The sequence below is a fragment of the Anolis sagrei genome, chromosome 2 (assembly GCF_037176765.1).
Source record: "Anolis sagrei isolate rAnoSag1 chromosome 2, rAnoSag1.mat, whole genome shotgun sequence".
NCBI lineage: Eukaryota > Metazoa > Chordata > Lepidosauria > Squamata > Dactyloidae > Anolis > Anolis sagrei.
This window is the reverse complement of record NC_090022.1, coordinates 224898024-224914473: the sequence shown is the minus strand read 5'-3', so window position 1 is coordinate 224914473 and position 16450 is coordinate 224898024. Positions and strand designations below refer to the sequence as shown.

The window sequence follows — 16450 nt, the reverse complement described above, 5'->3', positions numbered from 1 at the left end:
GCTTTGCAGCATGCGAATCACACTGTAGACACCCAACATGTTGATGTGCTGACAAACAGGGAACTGAAAAAGAAATGTCCAAGGACAGTAATCGAATCCTTCCACTGCTAACTGTCACTTTCTTCTTGTTTTTTTCCACCTCGTGTGCCTCTGTGCACATCTTGCCCAGAAAGGGAAAAAACCGCAATCTCCTTCGGCTGTCAAGCCTCAGATACTATGGTTCTGGAAATGGTGGGAGGCACCCTTCCATTGTTACTGTAATCACCATCCTGGCCCAGAACCTGTTCCAGAAATGGAAATATAATCATCTTTACCAAGACACTGGTTTCTACCCAACCAATTCTGAATTGACCTAAATGGTCAGTGTAAATGAGCTCACCATCAGAGCAGGGTGGTTGTTAATGCCACTCTGGCTGAAAACTGTAGATGGGCCAGGGAGCTCCTCTGGCCAGTCTTGACACAGCCATTTAAAAATATTTCTGAGTAGGGGCTGTGGAGAATACCTATAGCCAATGAGTTCGACTTTCTTATGGAATAGTTTCCCTGTATTTTCCTTTCTTAACCCCCATCAAGAATATGACTGGAGGACATCAGCATAAAGTACCAACTCTTACAGCCTACCAAGTAAAGGTGGTATGTGTATATGAAGTGTTTTGTGAGCAGGTTAATTGTATATTAGATTATTTAGAAGATTAATGGAAGGAGAAGCCACAACTTCCAACACTAGTGGCTCTATACTTTTATAAAGTGGTTTGCAGTAAATTAAGGGAGAAAGTGAACCCCATTGGCCATGTGCATTCACTTTACACCCAGGCCAAATTCCCCTGAAGAAACTATCCCATTATAAATAAACAAACAAAAATTAAACTGATTTTAAGCCAATTTTTTATTCCAAAATGACCTCAAATGCATCAAAACTGCCTTCCCCCTGCTTAAAAATACCAAAAAGGACAAACATGCTGACCAGAAGTGATGTTGCATAACTTCTAGTATATCTGGAACACAGTGTCTCTGTGTTCCTTTGGGAATACAATTTGCATGCCACTTTGTCCTCTGGCCCATCATTCCAACAGGTCATCAGTTGCTACGGGTGCTGATGTCCACATTTCACTGCAATTTTCCTTCTATTTAATATCAAAAAGGTTACTATGCCATTGCCAACACTACCTAAAAATATATACCATGTTAAACTCTTCCTGACATGCTACGTATTTGCAATTAAATATATTGGATGAAAAAAAGACAGACTACCATTACATTGTATAGGAGCCCCTGCTGGCGCAGTGGGTTAAACCGATGAGCTGCTGAACTTGCTGACTGAAAGGTCAGTGGTTCAAATCTGGGGAGTGGGGTGAGCTCTCACTGTTAGCCCCAGCTTCTGCCAAACTAGCAGTTCAAAAACATGCAAATGTGAGTACATCAATAGGTACCACTTCTGCAGGAAGTTAACGGCACTCCACACTGGCCACATGACCTTGGAGGTGTCTGCGGACAACACCAACTCATCGGCTCAGAAATGGAGATGAGCACCACTCCCCAGTTGGATATGACAAGACTTAATTTCAAAGGGAAACCCTATCTTTTTCCATTACATCTGCCCAAATCTATACTTTGAAGATATTAATGAAATAAGAAATAAGAATAAGAAATTTTAACATATACTGTATATAAACATTAAATTAAATTAAAGTTTAAATTATATTTATATCATTCCTGAAGAAAAAAAACTCCTGGAAGACGACCATGTAGTTAATGTTTCCATTTATGACAAACAGTTGTGTTGGTCTCACAGAAATGAAACAACAAAAACAAAATTGTTTCAGAGCTCTCTTTTACAGGAACTCCCTTTGTTTGTGTAGGACTATGCAAACTTTCAAGTTAAATAGTAACTTTAATTTGGCAGAACTGGAAGTAACAACGTAGAAGGGGAAAATAGTAACTAATGTATTTCCCCTTTCAAAGTGATACTTGTAGAAATATCCCTTGGTCTTATAAGAAATACATTCAAAGAGCCTTCACATTCCAGGCACAGCATGTGGTATTCTTAATAAGATGACTCAATATTAATTGTATATCTAAAAATAACACACTATTTATTGCACAAACTCACAAAGAAAAGTGAACATGACCACCTTGTTATCTGTTGAGAAGAATTCCTAAATAATTCTTATTTTATCCTAAAAACAAATCAGTTTAAATATATCTTTGGGAGTATTTACTCTTTCATAGAGTACAAAGGGCAAAAAGTGAACAAAGAATATGGGTTCTTAGGTCATGACAGCAATGCATAATCCTCCATGTAGTGGTCAACATATTATATAGGTATGAAGTAAACAATGTCATTTCCAGTTCCAAGACATTGACCAACTTTGTTCACTGTGGTTCTTGTGGGTTTTTTTGGGCTATAGAGCCATGTTCTAGAGGCATTTCTCCTGACGTTTCGCCTGCATCTATGGCAAGCATCCTCACTACCTCTGAGGATGCTTGCCATAGATGCAGGTGAAACGTCAGGATAAATGCCTCTAGAACATGGCTCTATAGCCCGAAAAAACCCACAAGAACCTAGTGATTCCAGCCATGAAAGCCTTCGACAATACTTTGTTCACTGTGTTACTGAGGCTTAACTATATGTCTAATAAATAGTTATGATTCAAATACTTACATACTCCCATATTAATTGGTCCTACAAACAATATAAGCTTATTTATTTCTGACCATGTTTAATTTTCTGAAAATGCAAGCATAGGACTATTTTTTGTAAATTAAGAGACATGTTACAATAAAAGCTTTCAACAACTATCAATGGTCTCACAAAGTATTCTCCAGAAGCTTCTCAAATATATGGCCATGAACTGAACTTTGTGTTCCACATCTGATATTACAATAATACGAGTCTTTGAAAGCTGAATAAGTGTACAGTATCACAGTCTTAATGTTTACTTCTAGTACTATTTTTGCAGATATGCTAATCCTTTTTCCTGGTGACTGTTGCATTCCACATGTTCAATCTTAAGCAGCATTGTATTAATTCCACAGGTTTATAGTGCTATTATATGCTGGCAGTCTTATAATAGCACACACATCCCCCCACACACACAGCTGTATAAAATCCCACATTATCTGCTTTGAACTGGGTTGTATAGCAGTGTGGACTCAGATAATCCAGTTCAAAACAGATATTGTGGATTATCTGCCTTGATATTCTGGGTTATATGGCTGTGTGGAAGCATCACGCCATGGAGACCTCACCTCTTTCTGAAGAAGAGCAGCTTGTGGTGCAACAGTTAATGCTCCACACACCTGAAGTTAACTTCAGATGTTAACTTTCACTCTATTTCTCACATAACCTTAATTTTTTTTCTGTGCCAGGAGCAACTTGAGAAACTGCTAATCACGTCTGCAAGGACATTGCCCAGAGAATGCCCGGATGTTTTACCATCGTATGGGAGGCTTCTCTCATGTTCCTGCATGAGAAGCTGGAGCTGACAGGTGGGAGTTCACCCCAATCCCCGAATTCGAACCACCGACCTTTCGGTCAGCAGTCCTGCTGGCAGAAGGGTTTAACCCACTGCGCCACTGAGGTCTCCTATAACCTTAAATAACACAGAGACTCTATGGCTCTGGCTTAAATAATACAAAAGTCTATGATGGAACCATCAGGACAACTTTATATTTTTGTATATCTTTGATATCATGTACAGTCCATCCCTAGGTTATGATCAAGATAGATTATGTGGGTTTATTTTTAAGTTGAATTTATATATAAGCTGGAACGGGTACATTTTTCAATTGTAACTCCAGCCAAATATCTATCTATCTGTCTGTCTGTCTGTCTGTCTGTCTATCTATCTATCCATGAGCTTTGGATAGCATAGCGAAGGGTTAACATCCCTGTTTTTGCCCCTATTCAGAAATTTCACCTCATTTTCTGTCCTTATGATAATTGGATTTTGAAAAATGTGGCTTGTTGTGGAAACAAGGACTGGCGAGAAACCTTCAGTGGAGGCACCTTTTCCTCATGATAACTCTTCCCAGAATAAATTCCCCTTCTTTGAGATAGATTTCTTTCACTTCCTGTTGTCTCATCCCTGTTCTTAACTATGGGTCGTTTGTAATTCTAATGTTAGTAACTCAGGGACTGCCTGTATTCAAACAAGTCTTCCTATCAAATTATAGTGATTCGGCCATGAAAACAGAAGAACAAGTAATATGACTCATGATGCAGAGACATAGAAAATAATTTAAATGTAAGTGACATGGCATATTGATGCCAATTCTAGTTAAGGTGAGCATGTGTGTACATTTCAGTGTTGACATGTTTGTGTTTCCTGTTCTACATACTATCAACCTTAGCAGTTTCACTAAAAGCCAGACTTTGGTTGTAAATCAATCCCACTTCACCGTGTTTTACAGATAATACAACCTCAATGAAAGAAACCAACTTTTGAGATGTAAATAGTGTTGTTTTTCATATAAATAATAGCTATGCACTAACACTCTACTTCTACAGAAGATGAAGGGTGCTCTCCAGATTAACAGCTATTATATGCGGTTTTTGAAACACTCACTGTAACAGTACAGTATGTGTGAACTGATTTTATGACACAAACCACAGCTGAGCAAGTGTTGCTGCCCTTTGATCTGAGAGCCCTGGGGAAGGAGAAGGGAGGGGGCCTTACAATAGGTCAACTGTATTCTGGGAGTTTATAGAGCATCAGATCAGGTTTGTATTGTAAAGGTTAAAGCTGCACGATTTAATTGGTATAATACAGTATGCTATCCAAAACCAAACATTATATTGTACTGGTAATAAAGAATAAATGGAAAAATCCTGTTATATGCTATTTCAACATGTCACTTCTTAATGCATTGGGCAACATGCTTCTCACTTAGAGTATTAAGTGTTGTGAAGTATGTGATCTGTTCTCCCAGAGACTGTATCACAAGTGGGAATCCCATTATTTTCTTCCCTCGTCTTGACTAGAAGAGCAAAGTATAGCAGCAGAGCTTCTTTTTTTAAAAGTGCGACTGGGATCTAGCAGGTGTTTCTGTAAAGGTAAAGGTTTCCCCAGATATTTAGTCATGTCCAACTCTGGGGGATGATGCTCATCTCTATTTCTAAGCCAAAGAGCCGGCATTGTCCGTAAACACCTCCTAGGTCATGTGGCTGCATGATTGCATAGAGCACCATTACCTTCCCACAAAAGCGGTACCTATTGATCTACTCACATTTGCATGTTTTTGAACTGCTAGGTTGGAAGATGCTGGGGCTAACAGCGAGAGCTCACCCCCTCCTCAGATTTGAACCACTGACCTTTCGGTCAGCAAGTTCAGCATCTCAGTGGTTCAACCCGCTATGCCATCAAGGGCCCAGGTGTTTCTGTACCTAGTGCAAATTTAGTGTTCATTTATTTTAATCAATTTTAATGTTTGTATTCACTCAATTTACACACCACTTTCTTCCCGGCAGAGTAACCCAAAAAAACTTGCAACAATTGAAAACAAATTTAACCTAATTGTGAATATCTCATTATCTAAAAAGCTCAATGCCATCCAGGAATACAAAATGTAAATTCAATAGAAATGCCACTGAATTAAGTTTAAGTAGTTTTCTGAAGCATTTTGGAAATTAAATCTTTGGAGTTCAGACTCAAGATTTTTCCTCCTGCAGAGCAATATTTCCCCCTTCATCATCTCTCGCATCATGGTTTTGGGACATTCTGGGCCCTTCCACACAGCCATTTAATCCAGAATATCAAGGCAAAAACCCTATAATATCTGCTTTGAACTGGGTTATCTGAGTCCACACTGCCATATTCAGTTCAAATCAGAAAATTTGGGATTTTATTCATCTCTGTGGAAGGGGCCTTTGTTTCTTTTAGGACCTGCTATTTAATCCCACTTTTGATAGCAGCAAATCAACATTAACACAGTATGATCCCAGTATCCATAGGATCTGCAATGTAATTTATCCATATTTGACAAAATATGTCACCTCTAGCCATTTTTAAATCCTCCAATGCAACTCTTTGGTATTTGTGGGCCAGTAGTCCTTCATTTCAGTAACTCAGATATTATCTGCTGTTTTGTGTATCTTTATGAAGTCTAGATACAGGAGTCAAACTGTTCAGGACACCCAGCAATAACAATGAGCCTATGGATGAGGGGGGATGCAGTAATTACCATCAAAAATGGCTTTAAAATGGGATTAGACAGATCCATGAAGAAGAAGCTACTGTGAAGGCTTTCATGGCTGGAATCAATAGGTTGTTGTGAGTTTTCTGGGTAATACGGCCATATTCCAGAAGCATTCTCTCCTGACATTTTGCCCATATCTATGGCAGATATCCTCAGAGGTTGACAATTTCTGGGGATGCCTGCCATAGATGTGGGCAAACCGTCAGGAGAGAATGCTTCTGGAACATGACCATAAAGCCCAGAAAACTCACAGAAACCCAAAGAAGGCGACTTGTTGCTACTAGTCATGATGGCTAGGGATTCATTCTAGCATCAGAAGGAATATGTCTCTAAACATCAGTTGGTGGTGTTCAGAGGAAGGTGCAGTTTGCTCACACTTGGGTTTACTGTAGCTGACCACTGTGGATGAGAAATCCCTTTGGCCTGATTCTTGGGCGGCTTCAAAGCTTCCCTTTTAATAGACAAGTGCACCTAGGGAGTGGGAAAGAGTTGACCTCCTACATGGGAAATCAGTTTGGGATCAGAGCAGAAGAGTATCCAAAACATGAAGAGAGGACAGTGGCAGGTTTCCCTCTTTCTAAGTCAGTGGTTTGCACCAGAGGTGTGCAAACACTAGAATATGGTCTGTGGCATCACCATTACTATACCGTTGCAACAAGAGCTACTGGTCTTGCAAAACCCTCTTATAGTGCCAAGGCTTATTTAATATGTTTTTTGTGGGTGAGCAGATGGCGACTAATGGATGGCATATGTTCTGTATCAGAAACTAGAGCTGATGTGGTCTATCCAATGCAATTTTCTGATTCAGCACCCCAAATAACCAAGCCGAATCTGAAGTTGACTAGAAACTGATTTGTAACCCTTTTGGTACTAATGTTTGAGAGTGGTCCTTGGTCAAAGTGGTCCCTGGTTAAAAAAAGGTTGGGAACCACTAAAGATGCTCCTTCCATTTACCAGAATAGTAGAATGGCAGCAAAATAGCAGTGAGAAGTCCAGGGACTCAGCCCTACTAAAGATGATCCTGCATCTTCCTTTTGTCTGCGATAGCTGGCTGAGGCCCAGGCAAAACACACAATCAAACCCTTGGCCCTTGCCTGAGGAGGCACACACGCCATCTGTTTGTTGTGGAAAAAATCATTTCCATTTGTGAAGTTGAAAGTTGAAAGAGCCAGGGAGAGTTCAGGACACAGGGAAGGGCCAGACTGCAATCCCACAGCCTGCTATTAACACTCTCCTCTTTCCCTAAATCCTGCTTGCTCATATAAACACACACAGAGAGAGATCCTCCACTAATCTTGCCACAATCTTAGAAGCAGACTGCATAAGCTGGGAGAGAAACAGAGCAAAGATCAGGGTAGCTGTATCACAGTCCTGCTTTGTGACTCAAGCGAAGGAACCCCAACTTGAGCCAGAAGAAAGGCAGGCAGAGGAAGGGTGCCAAGGACAACCAGGAAACCCACTTGGTCAGATGAGAGGTGCCTTCATCCCCTGCCCTGCCTTTGGGGGAAGCTGCACTGTAGAATGGATGCAGTTTGGCACCACTTTAACCACCAGGGCTCATTGATATGTGACCCTGGGAGTTGTAGTTGGGATTTGGCACCAACACTCTTGGACAGAGAAGGCTAAAGACCTTGCAAAGTTGCATTTTCCAGGATTCCACATCATTGAGTGAGAGCCACATCCATTCTATGGTGTAGATCAGGTATGGGCAAACTTGGGCCCTCCAGGTGTTTTGGACTTCAACTCCCACAATTCCTAGCAGCCTCGGGCTCCTTCCTTTTTTCCCTCAGCTGCTTAAGCAGCTGAAGGAGAAAAGAAAGGGGCCTGAGCAGGTCTGTAGCCAGGAATTTGATTTGGGGGGGGGGGGAGTTTGATTGGGGGGGGGGGCTGAGTCTGAGTGTGAGAGGATCTATCCTAGAAACATTTTGTATCATTGGGATTTACTGAGCATGGTGATCAAATCATGATATGAATAAACATAACAGTTTAAATAATGTACCAGTAAGGCCTTCTCGCGGTCCACCCTGAGAATTTGGGGGGGGGGGGCTGAAGCCCCTCAAGCCTCCCCCCCCCACTACATGCCTGGGCCTGAGGCTGCTAGGAATTGTGGGAGTTGAAATCCAAAACACCTGGAGGGCCCAAGTTTGCCCATGCCTGGTGTAGATGCATCTTTGGGCTGGGATGTAAGACACACTCATCTTGCCAAACCAAGAAAGACCACAACAGGGATCACCCACAAAAACACAGCATCTCCCCCAAAGCTCCCTACTCAGCTCCCCTTTCTGGAGTCAATATATTGTCAATCTTCCAGCCCTCAAAATTGGGATCCCATTAATGTCTCTTTGGTTTAGGAAAACTGTGAGGGGGGACAGTTTTTGGAGTGGGAGAGAAAACTGGGAGGGGTCAAGAGGGCTGGCTGAGTTCAAACAGAGGCCAGCTCTGCTCCATTTGGTTTCCTGTTAGTCGGGTGGGTCCTGACTTGCGTGAAGAGGAGTGTTCCTAAGTATATGAGACTCAGAAATCCCATTGCAAAGCTTCAAGTAGAGGAGACCCATTCAAGGCGGTGTTGAGTCAAGGCATCAGGAGACATCCCCCCCCCCATAGCTTCCCCCCCCAGCTCTCCCATCCACAGGGTCGCCATAAGTCAAAGGTGAATCAAATTGCAGGAAAAGAGTTTCCAACTAAACATGAATAACTTCCTGATGGAATATACTGCCTCTGAGTGGGAGTTTTTTAAGCAGAGGCTGAATGGTTATCTATTGGGAGTGCTTTGATTATTATGTGTCCCCACATGGCAGAATGGAGTCAGATTGAGTGGTCCTGGTGGTCTCTTCGAACTCTACAATTCTATGTCTATGGTGACCCTGTAGGTGGAGAAAATGCACATATCTCTGTAGGAAAGTCATTTCCAAACTTAATGTGATGAGAAGGTTTTTTTCGTGTCAGAAGTAACTTGAGAGTAACTTGCCTTGCAGACAATTTCATAGTCCAGAAGGTAGAAGAGGCAACAAGGGGATTGGCTACTCTTGATCTCATCCTAACAAATGCGGAGGACCTGATCGATGCGGTCGAAGTGGTAGGATCCTTAGGGGCAAGTGACCATGCGCTCCTGCAATTTGAGGTACAAAGGAAGGCCGAAACTAAGACAAGTCAAACCCGCATTTTGGACTTTAGGAGAGCTGATTTCCAAAAAATGAAGGAAACGCTGAGCAGCATTCCGTGGACACAGATACTAAAAGACAAGGGAGCTACGGATGGATGGGAATTTCTCAAGAGTGAAATACTCAAGGCGCAATTGCAAACCGTGCCAACAAAAAGAAAAAATAGGACAAGGGCAAAGAAGCCAGAATGGATGTCCAAAGAACTTCTAACTGTGCTAAGACACAAAAGAGACATGCACAAGAAGTGGAAAAAGGGAGAAATCACCAAAGAAGAATTCAAACAAATAGCCAACACCTGTAGGGAAAAGGTCCGCAAGGCTAAAGCAAAAAACGAGCTCAGACTTGCCAGGGACATTAAAAACAATAAAAAGGGCTTCTATTCTTATGTCAGTAGAAAAAGGAAAAACAAGGAGGCGATAGGACCTCTTCGAGGAGAAGATGGGGCAATGCTGACAGGGGACAGGGAAAAGGCAGAACTACTTAATGCCTTCTTTGCCTCGGCCTTCTCACAAAAAAAGAGTCTTCAACCTCAGCAAGATGGAGTGGATGAGGGATTGGAGGACATCCAACCCCAAATTGGGAAAGAAGACGTCCAGGAATACCTGGCCGCTCTTAATGAGTTCAAGTCCCCAGGGCCAGATCAACTACACCCAAGAGTATCGAAGGAACTAGCGGAAGTCATTTCGGAACCATTGGCAACCATCTTTGAGAGTTCTTGGAGAACGGGAGAAGTTCCAGCAGATTGGAGGAGGGCCAATGTGGTCCCAATCTTCAAGAAGGGAAAAAAGGATGACCCAAACAACTACCGTCCGGTCAGCCTCACGTCGATACCGGGCAAGATTCTGGAAAAGATTGTTAAGGAAGCGGTCTGCAAACACTTAGAAACAAATGCAGTCATCGCTAACAGTCAACATGGATTTATCAAAAACAAGTCATGCCAGACTAATCTGATCTCTTTCTTCGACAGAGCTACAAGCTGGGTAGATGCGGGGAATGCCGTGGATGTAGCGTACCTGGATTTCAGTAAGGCCTTCGACAAGGTCCCCCATGACCTTCTGGCAAGGAAACTAGTCCAATGTGGGCTAGGCAAAACTACGGTGAGGTGGATCTGTAATTGGTTAAGTGGACGAACACAGAGAGTGCTCACTAATGCTTCCTCTTCATCTTGGAAAGAAGTGACGAGCGGAGTGCCGCAAGGTTCCGTCCTGGGCCCGGTCCTGTTCAACATCTTTATTAATGACTTAGATGAAGGGCTAGAAGGCAGGATCATCAAGTTTGCAGATGACACCAAATTGGGAGGGATAGCCAATAGTCCAGAGGACAGGAGCAGAATTCAAAACGATCTTGAGAGATTAGAGAGATGGGCCAAAACTAACAAAATGAAGTTCAACAGTGACAAATGCAAGATACTCCACTTTGGCAGAAAAAATGAAATGCAAAGATACAGAATGGGGGACGCCTGGCTCGAGAGCAGTACGTGTGAAAAAGATCTTGGAGTCCTCGTGGACAACAAGTTAAACATGAGCCAACAATGTGATGTGGCGGCAAAAAAAGCCAATGGGATTTTGGCCTGCATCAATAGGAGCATAGTGTCTAGATCTAAGGAAGTCATGCTACCCCTCTATTCTGCTTTGGTTAGACCACATCTGGAATATTGTGTCCAATTCTGGGCACCACAATTCAAGAGAGATATTGACAAGCTGGAATGTGTCCAGAGGAGGGCGACTAAAATGATCAAGGGTCTGGAGAACAAGCCCTATGAGGAGCGGCTTAGGGAACTGGGCATGTTTAGCCTGAAGAAGAGAAGGCTGAGAGGAGATATGATAGCCATGTATAAATATGTGAGAGGAAGCCACAGGGAGGAGGGAGCAAGCTTGTTTTCTGCTTCCTTGGAGACTAGGACGCGGAACAATGGCTTCAAACTACAAGAGAGGAGATTCCATCTGAACATTAGGAAGAACTTCCTGACTGGGAGAGCCGTTCAGCAGTGGAACTCTCTGCCCCGGAGTGTGGTGGAGGCTCCTTCTTTGGAAGCTTTTAAGCAGAGGCTGGATGGCCATTTGTCAGGGGTGATTTGAATGCAATATTCCTGCTTCTTGGCAGGGGGTTGGACTGGATGGCCCATGAGGTCTCTTCCAACTCTTTGATTCTATGATTCTATGAGAGACTGCAAGTCGCTTCTGGTGTGAGAGTATTGGCTGTCTGCAGGGACATTGCCCAGGGATGCCTGGCTGTTTGATGTTTTACCGTCCTGTTGGAGGATCTTCTCATGTCCCTGCATGGGGAGCTGGAGCTGACAAAAGGGCCTCACCCCGTTTCTCCAGATTCCAACTGCTGACCTTTTGGTCAGCAGTCCTGCCAGCACAAGGGTTTAACCCATTGCATTCCCAGGGGCACAGGCGAGGAGGTAAAAAGTGAGGAGGAGGAGGAAAGACTAGTTCACCACCAAGTTTCCACATTTAACCCAACCTCATTTCCTTTTATTCTAGCTCGGGATCTTTCCTCGTTCTTGCTGGGATCTCCCCCCAGCTCCAGTTCTCCTTCCATCCAGTCCAGACCCCTTCCCCTTTATGTTTTCTATTTTCCTCTCATTCGTCCCCAATGTCCATGTCCCAGAACTGAAGCCCCACACGAATCAGTAAACTTCTCTCTATTCTCCACCTCAATCCCCCCAAAACACCCAGCTATGCCCTCCCCCACGACAACCGAACCCCTCTTTCTATCCAAAGTCCTGAGGAACCAGAGGACTGTAAACTCCTCTCTATTCTCCATCTCAAGCCTCAACCCAAAAACCACCCAGCTCCCCCCCCCCCCCCGCCACAACGGGGTTCCTCTTTCTATCCAGGCCCCTCTTTCCCCTCAAAGCCAGTCTCGTATCTTTCCTCAATCCCTCATTCCGCCTCCCAGCTACGAGGGTTGAAGACCCACACGAGACAGGAAACTTCGTTCTATTCCACCTCAATCCCCCCCCCCATAAAAACACCCAGCTATGGCTCCCCCCAATACAACCAAGCCCCTCTTTCTATCGCTTTCTGTCCCAGCTCCTCTTTTCCCTCCAACCCAGTCTCGTATCTTTCTTGAATCTCCTCATTCGGCCTCCTGCCTGCTCCGAGGATTCAGGACCCACACGAGACTATTCTCTATTCTCCACCTCACCCCCCCCCCCCCCCAATAAACCAAAAAGAAACCAAATAGCCAGCCACGGCTTCCCCCAAACCCCTCCCCCCACCCCGCAAGTCTCTCCTTCCAGATTCCACCTAAACATAAGGAAAAACTTCCCGACAGTAAGAGCTGTGGAAGATGTGGCTTGTTTCGGAGTCTCTGGGTTGTTGTCTTTTAAGCAGAAGCCGGGTAACAACCCGTCTGGAGTGCTTTGCTTGAGTTCTAGAGCAGGCAGGGGCAAACTTGGGCCCTCCCTCCAGATGTTTTGTGCTTCAGCTCGGCCCCTCAGACCCTTTCTTCTCCTCCCCCCCCCCCCCCAGCCGCTTCAGAGGTTCCCCCTAAAGATGAAGAACGTCCCGATGGTCTGGGCTGTTGGGCAGTGGAATATGCTGCCTCTGAGTGTGCTGGAGGTTTTTAAGCAGAGGCTGAATGGCCATCTGTTGGGAGTGCTTTCACTATTATGTGGGTGAAAATGAAAGGGGCCTGAGGCTGTGAAGAATCGTGGGACCTGAAGTCCAAAACACCTGGAGGACCCAAGTTGACCTATGCCTGCTCTCGAGAATCCTTGAGTTGGCAGAGACCAATGCTACCTGATTCTGCCCTGCGGGAAGACACAATCAAAGCACCCCGGAGAGATAGCCAACCATCCAGGGCAGCAGAAAACAAGCTTGCTCCCTTCTCAGGAGGCGGGAGCATGCTTGTTTTCTGCTGCCCTGGAGACTAGGACACGGAGCAATGGCTCAAAACGACAGGAAAGGAGATTCCACCTGAACATGAGGAAGAAGTTTCTAACTGTGAGACCTATTCCCTAGTGGAACTCTCTGCTCCAGTAAGTGGTGGAGGCTCCTTCTTTGGAGGCATTTAAACAGAAGATGAATGGCCATCACTCGGGGGTGCTTTGAATGCGATTTCCCTGCTTCTTGGCAGAGGGTTGGACTGGGTGGCCCATGAGGTCTCTTCCAACTCTAGGACTCTATGATTCATCCAGCCTCTGCTTAAGGAGACTATCCTCCAAGGTGGCTTAAAGCCGGGAAGCTCTTCCTAATGGGAGACTATCTCTCCTTGTGGAAACCTTCCCCTTCCTTCCTTCCTTCCTTCCTTCCTTCCTTCCTTCCTTCCCAGCCACCCACGAAGCGGGTGAAAATGAGAAGCCCTGGAGAGGGGCTGCGGAGACTACTTTTCACCTTCCCCAAGGAGGGAAGAGAGAGAGAGAGAAAGAGGGAGAAAGAGGGAGAGATAGAGGGAAGGGGAAAGAAAGACACGCGCTGCCTTCCTTTATTCCTTCCTTCACGGGAGAGAGGCTGTGGGGACTACTTATCGCCTTCCTCAAGGAGGGAAGAGAGAGAGAGAGAGAGGAAGGAGGAGGAGGAGGAAAGAAAGAGGCGCGCTGCTGCCCGCGCGTTCCTTTATTCCTTCCTTCCTTCCTTCTTTCTTTCCTTCCTTCCTTTATCTCCGGAGAGTTAAGGTAGGTAAAGCTTTCCCCCTTGACATTAAGTCCCACTGGGGGTTGGTGCTCAGCTCCATTTTTAAGTCGAAGAGCTGGCGTTGTCCGTAGACACCTCCAAGGTCATGTGGCCACTGGCATGACTGCACGGAGTGCCGTTACTTTCCCGCCGGAGCGGTACTCTAGATCTACTCACATTTGCATACTAGGTTGGCAGAAGCTGGGGCTGACAGCGGGAGCTCACCCCGCTCCCCGGATTCGAACAGTCAACCTTGGGGTTAGGAAGTTCAGCAGCTCAGCGGTTTAACCCACTGTATCACCCACTGTGATACCTGTCCCGCGGAGACAGGTTAGCAGAAGCTAGGGCTGACAACGGAAGCTCACCCCTCTCCCAGGATTCGAACTAGCGACCTTTTGGTCAGCAAGTTCAGCAGCTCAGCGGTGTAACCCACTGTGCCACGTGGGGGGGGGGGAGGGAAATACCTGTCCCGCGGAGCCTTACCTGTCCGATATTGACGTATCCGTACTTGCTGGCGATCCGGTTGGCTTCTTGGATCCCGCCGGCGATGCGGACGGCCCAGTGGTTGGTGTAGAGGCGGGATCGGCAGGCGGGCACCAGGCAGCCCAGCAAGAGGGCCAGCAGGCAAAGCAGGTCCCCGCCGAAGCCTCCCCGGCACCGGCAGACCCGCTTCCAAATCATCGCCTCGGACTCCCCTGCTCGCCTTCTCTCTCTCTCTCGCCCAGGTGCTGCTGGAAGAAGGGGACACTCCAATCCGGCGCCACGAAACTTTCTTCCTCCCTTCTTTCCTTCCTTCCTTCGCTCTCTCTCTCTCTTCTCCGAGGCTCACCTTTGGGCACCTCTGTCAGCAGCAGCAGCAGCCGCCTCCCCCAAGCCTGGCGCTTTCCCTCCCGAGAGAAAGTTATCTCGAGCCTGCGAAGAGCATGGGAAGCTTCCTCGGTGGGTCGAAAGTTACGGTCCTTCCCTTTCCTGCCTCTCGGTCACACTTTCTTGGGTCTCTTGCCTTGCGCCATAGAGGGAGAAGGAAGCGAGATGGGGGCTGCGATGGGGGCTTTCTCCCTCTCTTTCTTGGCTTTCTTCTTTCTTTCTGCTCCCTTGCCCAGAGGAGAAGCAGCAGCAGGCGCGGCGGCAGGCGGTGTGTGAGTCTTGGCAGCCCAGCGCCTCGGCTCAGGCAGGCTCTCCCTCTGTGTGTGCGTGTGTAACCTCCCTCTTTCCCCCCTCCTTCCTCCTCCTCCTCCTCCTCTTTTTTCCCCTCTTCTTCTTCTTCTTGTTTCCTCCCCTGGAAGCGGGGAGTGCGGAGAGCGCGAGTGGAAATGGCAGCGGCCCTCTTCTCTGCAATAGAAGAGCTCCTCGACTCCCCCTCCCGACAGAAGCCCGCCGGGTCCTAGCGCTTCCCTTACTCAGTATGCCCAAATGTGAACACTGATGGAATTTGGGGAACATAGATTTGACATTTGGGAGTTGTAGTTGGTGGGATTTATGGTTAACTTAAATCAATGAGCATTCACCAACTATGGAATTGAACCAAACTTGGCACACAGAACTCTCATGACCAACAGAAAACATGGCTCTCAACCTTCCTCATGCCATGACCCCTTAATACAGATCCTCATGTTGTGGTGACCCCCAACCATAGCATTATTTCCGTTGCTACTTCATAACTGTAATTTTGCTACTGTTATGAATCGCCATGTAAATCTCTTGATATGCAGGATGCATTATTCATTCACTGGACCAAATTTGGCACAAATATCCAATACGCCCACATTTGAATACTGGTGGGGTTGGGGGGGGGGGTATTGATTTTGTCATTTGGGATTTATAGTTCACCTACAATCAATGAGCATTTTGAACTCCACCAACAATGGAATTGAACTAAACTTAGCACACGGACCTCCCATCACCAACAGAAATACTGTCTGGAAGGGTTTCATAGGCATTGACCTTGAGTTTTGGAGTTGTGGTTCACCTACATCCATAGAGTGCTGTGGACTCAAACAATGATGGATCTGGACCAAGCTTAGCACAAATACTCAATATGCCCACTTGTGAACACTGGTGGAGTTTGGGGAAAATAGAGCTGACATTTGGGAGCTGTAGTTGCTGGGATTTATAGTTCACCTACAATTAAAGAGCATTCTGAACTCCACTAACAGTGGAATTGAACCAAACTTGGCACACAGAACTCCCATGACCAAGAGAAAATACTGGAAGTGGTGTAGTACAACTGGGAGTTGTAGTTCACCTACATCCAAAGAGCACTGTGGACTCAAACAATGATGGATCTGGACCAAACTTAGCATGAATACTCAATATGCCCAAATGTGAACACTGCTGGAGTTTGGGGGGAAATAGATCTTGACATTTGGGAGTTGCAGTTGCTAGGATTTATTGCTTTCCTACTATCCAAGAGCATTCTGAACCCCACCAATGATAGAATTGGGCCAAATTTCCCACACAGAACCC

The 16450-nt window shown here is 45.5% G+C and overlaps 1 protein-coding gene across 2 annotated transcripts in view; it reads right to left on the bottom strand.

The window, feature by feature from the left end:
• The window catches only part of PCSK5 (proprotein convertase subtilisin/kexin type 5), a 321518-nt gene extending 306183 nt beyond the window's left edge, over positions 1-15335 (bottom strand). The window contains exon 1 of one of the 2 annotated variants that reach the window (XM_060762183.2): positions 14468-15335. In XM_060762183.2, coding sequence (XP_060618166.2) covers positions 14468-14665 — 198 coding nt within the window. In that variant the 5' untranslated portion in view covers positions 14666-15335. The remainder of the gene's footprint in view (positions 1-14467) is intronic. The other variant, XM_060762182.2, reaches the window with a different exon arrangement.
• Between the last annotated feature and the right edge of the window lie 1115 nt (positions 15336-16450).